The following is a 6,257-nucleotide window of genomic DNA, read 5'->3' as shown; positions in this document are numbered from 1 at the left end:
AGGAACTGGCCCACTTTCAAGCTATGGCAATGTTGTTTACGAATCTTGTTGTTAGTTACAATTATTATTCCATATTTTTAAAAACTGCTCTTCTAATACCCAGTTTATGCAGTAGCACCTTCCTGAACAAATTTTTGAACACCTTTCTAGTCAGTGAGCATCTCAGTAAACTGGTTGCTCCTTGGGTCTCTTTATAGGGTCAAACATCTGTCCAGGGTCCAGATTTCTAAGTAAATGTGTTGCTTCTATATTCCTCTTCCTATCAGGAGCCACTGGAAATACACACACACACACACACACACACACACACACACACACACAATAGGAAATGCTGAGAGCTTGAGAACTTTATCGATTATCCCTCAGACTAACCAAAGCCATGATGAATGAACTTGTTCCACATGTAAAGTTCATGTCCAACCCTCTTCTAGCTTGTACATCATAGACATGAAAAGAGAGCATTTCACATTCACAATTATAATTCCCTTTGTGAATTCATTCCATTCTATTTTTACTCACTCTTGTCCTCCACAGTCCCTTGTTATTCTCTCCCTGTCACCTTACCATCTCTTTTATTCTCCTATTCTTTATTCCAATGACCTTTCTAATAGTTTCTCCCTTATTCTCTTCTTCCACCCTCCTAAATCTGAATCTACCCACTCTTCTAAAAATTCCTTTTATCCTGTCCCCTCATCTTCTTATTTCTTTTTAAGTTTAGAAAGCTTTTTAAGAATACTCTTTTAGATATGGATGTTGTTTCTTCCCTCTTTAACTCAGATTCTATGAGATTGTAGCACTACCAGACTTCCCCAAACCTGTTTCCTCCATATTAATTCTTCTGTTCATGTCCCTTTTATATAAGATATTTGTTCCTTTTTACTTTTTCTTCTTAATTTTGATTTTTAGAATTACCGCAAAAATGCCTAACTCAATCCAAATCTCACTTTCAAACTACTCTGGTAATGATGATAGTCTTAGGAATACTGATAAATGTTTTCCTAGATAAGAAGTAAAATATTTGAATTGAATTTAAATTTGAATTTAAAGACTTCCTTATAATTAATCTTTAACATTTTCTTTATATTTCTTCTGGATCTTTTATATCAATTTTTCTATCTTATATTGGTCTTTTTGTCACAAGTTTTTGAAAGTCTAATTTTTTGTTGCATGAAAGATTATGTTTATTTTTTTTTTTTGGTAAATTAAAATGAAAGCAGATCGCAGAATGAAGTAAAAATCAGAATCCAACAATAGATTCTTTACAAGAAACAATGAGAGAAAAGTAGAGTTAAAATGTGGGGTTGCCATAGAGTTATTTGGTTCAAAATTCACCTGATGCAAAAAGAGATAAAGGAAGCAATCATAATCCAGACAAAGTTAAGGCTAAAATAGATTTAATTAAAAGCCATAAATAGGATTAGTATATTTTGATAAGAGATACCATCAACAATGAAGAAATATCAATACTAAACTTACATGCACCAAACAGCACACAGATGCACACAATAGCATCTACATTTTCAAAAATTAAATGAATTAAATGAAATGGTAATAGATAGCAGTACTATAATAGTGAGAGGCTTTAAGCATCACCTCTCAGAACTTGCTATATTTAATCAAAAATAAGTAAGAAAGATGTCATGAAAATTAATAGAATTTTAGATAAGTTAGATATGATATCCATTCTGGAGAGAATTGATTAGAAATATTGATTAGAATTAGAATTGACTAGAAATAGAAATACAGCAGATTTTTTAAAAGCAGCATATTTACAAATGCTGACCACATATATGAACCTAAAATTTTTATAATTAAAAGCAGAAATATTTTTAAAATTCTTTTCATATCATAATGCAATTAAATCATATTTAATAAGTGGCCAAATAAACATAGTTTAGAAACAAGTTGGGGATTAAACAACCTAATCTTTTTTATAATAATCATTTTTTACCTTTCAAAATACATGAAAACATAGTTTTTAGCATTCACCCTTAAAAAACCTTGTATTCCAAAATTTTCGCCCACCCTCCTTATCTCTCCCATCTCCTAGATAGCCAGTAATGCAATATAGGTTAAACACGCACAGTTCTTCTAAACATATTTCCACATTTATCATGCTGCACAAGATCAGATCAAAAGGGAAAAAGGAGAAAGAAAAAAATAAGTAAACAAACAACAACAAAGGTGAAAATACTATTTGTGATAAACAATCTAAAAGTATGAGTGGGTTAATGAACGAATCAAAGGAACAATAATTTTGTTGAAGAAAATGCCAACGATAAGACAAATATGCCAAAACTTATGGGATGCAATAAAAGCAAGAATGAGAGGAAAATGTATACTTCTAAATACTTAGTCCAATAAAATTGAGAAAAAGAAGACCAATTAATTTTGTGCAATTAAAAACTAGATAAAAATGAAAAATCCCCAATTAAACACTACATTGTAAATCCTAAAAATTAAAGAGGACATGAATTATATTGATTGTTTTAAAAACACCACTGAATTTTGGATTTTGTCTAGTCCCTTGGATGAGAGTGGGAGGCAGAAGGGAAAGAAGTCCTGGCAGGAGAGGGAGGAGGGGGAACTATCTGAACTGGAATGTCCCTTTTTTTAGGGCAGGAAGAGAGGGAAGAGGCCAGAGGGAATCTTGTGTATCAGGCCTGAGAGAAGACAAAACGGAGGAATATGGCCCCCTGCACCTTGAGGATCCTGACTCCCGGCTCTATTCCTTCATTTACAGAAAGTGACAAGGAGAGGGAAGGGAGACATGGTCCCTTCAAAGACATATTTCCTTCAAGACAGGGACACTGGCCATTTGTTGTAGAAGTCTTCTCTGGACTGGGGACACATGAGCCTCTGGACTCAGTTTCTTGAAGTATAAAATGGATATCTTGAAAGCACCTAACTCCCAGGTATATTGTGAGGACTAAATGAGATTTTTGTAAAACATTTATGACAGCGCTTGGTAAAGCCTTATTCTTCAGTGATGTGACCCTCTCTGACCTCCATCTGTTTCTTTGGCTAAGATACTGAAATGTTTTACCATTTCTTTTGGTAGCAGATTTTACGAATTAGAGAACTGAGGCAAATAGATGTAAATGACTTGCCCAGGATCACATGGCAGGCCCCTCAAGCTAAATTTGATCTCGATTATTCCCATTCCAGGCGCTGGAGCTCTATTATCAGGACCTTCCAGCTATTTGGCATACAGCAGTCACCTAATAAATGTTTGTTTATCAGTTAGAATTCACAACCTGGCCAACAACTTTAGGGATGGCAGGGGAAATCTCGCATTCCCTCCCGCGGAGGTGGGATGGCTGTTGTAGCTGGGCCTGGGGTAGGGGACTCATTTCAAGGACTCCTATGTCTGAGCATCTTGTTCTTAGCCTCAGATTGAAGTCTCAGGGCTGTTGGTGTTGGATTTGTCCCTCGTCTCATCTCTGATCTCCCGCTCATCCTCCAGGGCCCTGCGCAAAACCACCCTGAGGGGCTCCCTCCTTTTTTGCCCTCGTCTGCCCAGGAAAAAGTAAATGAGGGGGTTCACACTGCTGTTCACACAGGCCAGGAGCTGACGGAGCCAAGAAGGCATGAGATCTACGTGGAAGTGGAAATACAGGACAGACCAGATCCCCATGGGCAGGCCGCAGAGCAGGAACACGAGGACCGTGAGCAGGACCAGGAGGTAGAGCCTGGGGGGCCGCCGGCGCCGGGAGCTGCACTGGACCCTCAGCAGCAGAGTCAGGCTGGACACACAAAGCACTGGCGAGAGGAGCGTGAACCACACAGACTCGATGACACGGTAGATGCCACTACAGAACTTGTCAGGATACAAATAAAAACAAAGGACAAAACGCGTTACCCAGAGCAGCCCGGCCAGAGCCCAGAGGACAGCGCAGACCGCGGCCGACGTGTGCTTGCGGCGGCGATTTCGGTACCAGAGGGGGAAGAGCGCGGAGAGACAGCGCTCGGTGCTGATCGCGGCCAGGAGGCTCAGGCCCACCGCGTAGGACGCGTATCTGAGGTAGATGATCACACAGTACGTTACAGAACTAAACAAGTAGTGAGCCAACCGATTTATGCAATTCAGCAAGGAGCAGCACAGGAAGAGGGCGTCGGCCGCCGCCAGGTTGAGGATGTAGACGGATAAGTGGTTCCTCTGGATGCGGAAGCCCAGGAGCCACAGGACGGCTCCGTTCCCCACCAGCCCAGCCAGGGCGATGAGCAGAGACGGGATCCGCATCCAGTCATTAAGGGTCAGTTTTTCAGGTGCCACAGGAATGAAAGTCCCATTAACTCTTCTCTCCGTCGCATTGTCATGAACATATCCCCGCTGATCAGATATGGGGGACACATTCATGGTGGGTGGTCCCAGCCCCAGGAAACCCTGGTCCTCTCAGACGCCCTGGGGACACAGATAGAGAAGGGCATCAGGGACTTTTCCTGCCTCTTCTTCCCCACTGCTTCTCTCTGGGCGCAGCTAGGGGGCTCCACTGTGCCCTGAGGTATGGAGCCAAGAGTAAGAAATGAGTTATCATCTAGTCTCAGACGCTCCCTAGTGAAAGAATTATTTCTCTCCCATTAATAACCAATTCTTCAATGAGGAAGTAACACTTTGCTATTTCCACATTCAGGAATCAATTATTCAGTCAGCCTCTGAAGGACGTTCCTAATGGATGAGATTGCCTACATCCTCAAGGTATATGTATATATACAAGGTGTATGTATATGTATATGTACAAGGTGCATGTATGTATGTATATAATTTTCCATGATGGCTGAGACCCCACCCAGTGAGGAGATCTTACAGGGAGCATCTTATGTAGGTGTTATTCTTACCCCACCACTGTTCTTGACTATTGACTGAAGAGATAGATGGATGTCTTTGTCCAGGTGCCTCATCATGTCCTGAGCAGGTGGAGCTGAAGGCTTTAAGCCCACCTCCTGATCCACCCCCTCATTAATTGTTAACCAATTGATTCCCAACCTCAGGCACATCCACTTTCCCCCACACTTTTAAAGCATTCTTTGTTCTTCAGGCAACATCTGCTTCCACTCTAGACACTGACCTCAATCATTTCCTAGTCATAAATAATTAATCAATCATTTCCTAGTCATAAATAATTAATCTAAAATTTGATTTTTAATTACCCAAAAATTATGTCTCCAGGACTTTTCATTAATCACATTAGCTGTGTGACCCTGAACTAATCACTTTAAATGTTTCTCCCTCCAGCTCCTCAAATGTAAAACAATAGCACCAACCTTACAGAGTTCTTCAGAGAATCAAATGTTATAATATTTGTAAAATGTATAATACTATTCCTGGCTCATAGTAGGCTCGCACAAAAAGTTGGTGACATTTTCCCTTTCCCCCCCAATTTTTTGGTCATGATGTGAGGTACACGTGTCTCTCTTTTCTTCTCTGACACACTCCAACTAACTCTTCATTTCCTTCTCTCTTCTGCTCTTTAGTACATAAGGGTTTAGCTTCCTGCTACAACCTGTGTTGGACAGATCTAAAGGTGGGTTGAACCACTTAATTCAAAGCAACAGACATTTGTTTATTCACTTGATGGATGTATGCATGTACTTATTTGTTCCTTTACTCTTTTATTAATTGATAAATTAATTCACCCATTTATTTATACTTTAAACGTCCATAAATAACCTTTCCTTTTATAAATTTTTATTTTTCTATTTGCTGTCTTCCACATGGAATCAACTTTTTAAAGTCAAAGAATAAAAAAAGAAAAGAAATATATTTAAGTATAAGAAATTAGTCACTGTTTGCCTACTCTGTTCCAATCAGTATTAACCAAATTGACATTAATTGAGGTCCAGTCCTCTCTTTCAAAATAGTGCACACAATCCAAATCACTATTGATCAGAGAAATGCAAATTAAGACAACTCTGAGATACCACTACACACCTCTCAGATTGGTTAAGATGACAGTAAAAGATAATGACAAATGTTGGAAGGGATGTGGGAAAACTGGGACACTGATACATTGTTGGTGGAACTGTGAATGGATCCAACCATTCTGGAAAGCAATTTGGAACTATGCTTAAAAAAAGTTATCAAACTGTGTATAGCCTTTGACCCAGCAGTGTTTCTACTGGGATTATATCCCAAAGAGATCTTAAAGGAGCCAAAGGCACCCAAAGGGGCAAAAATGTTTGTGGCAGCCCTTTTCATAGTAGCAAGAAACTGGAAACTGAGTGGATGCCCATCCATTGGAGAATGACTGAATAAA

General features: G+C 39.5%; 1 protein-coding gene across 1 annotated transcript; it reads right to left on the bottom strand.

Annotated features, from left to right (window-relative positions):
* Positions 1 to 2,158: 2,158 nt before the first annotated feature.
* LOC100913364 (mas-related G-protein coupled receptor member X4-like) lies at positions 2,159 to 4,402 on the bottom strand. The gene has a single exon (XM_031941548.1). It carries the CDS (start codon positions 4,358 to 4,360, stop codon positions 3,392 to 3,394), a length of 969 nt encoding a protein of 322 aa, XP_031797408.1. The 5' UTR covers positions 4,361 to 4,402; the 3' UTR covers positions 2,159 to 3,391.
* Positions 4,403 to 6,257: the final 1,855 nt, after the last annotated feature.

Source organism: Sarcophilus harrisii, chromosome 6 (genome assembly GCF_902635505.1).
Source record: "Sarcophilus harrisii chromosome 6, mSarHar1.11, whole genome shotgun sequence".
Lineage (NCBI taxonomy): Eukaryota > Metazoa > Chordata > Mammalia > Dasyuromorphia > Dasyuridae > Sarcophilus > Sarcophilus harrisii.
The sequence above is the reverse complement of the archived record's forward strand: the minus strand, read 5'-3'. Positions and strand labels throughout refer to the sequence as shown.

Excerpts from the sequence above, each read along its gene's own strand:
- LOC100913364 (XM_031941548.1), bottom strand. The coding sequence starts at position 4,360 with ATGAATGTGTCCCCCATATCTGATCAGCGGGGATATGTTCATGACAAT.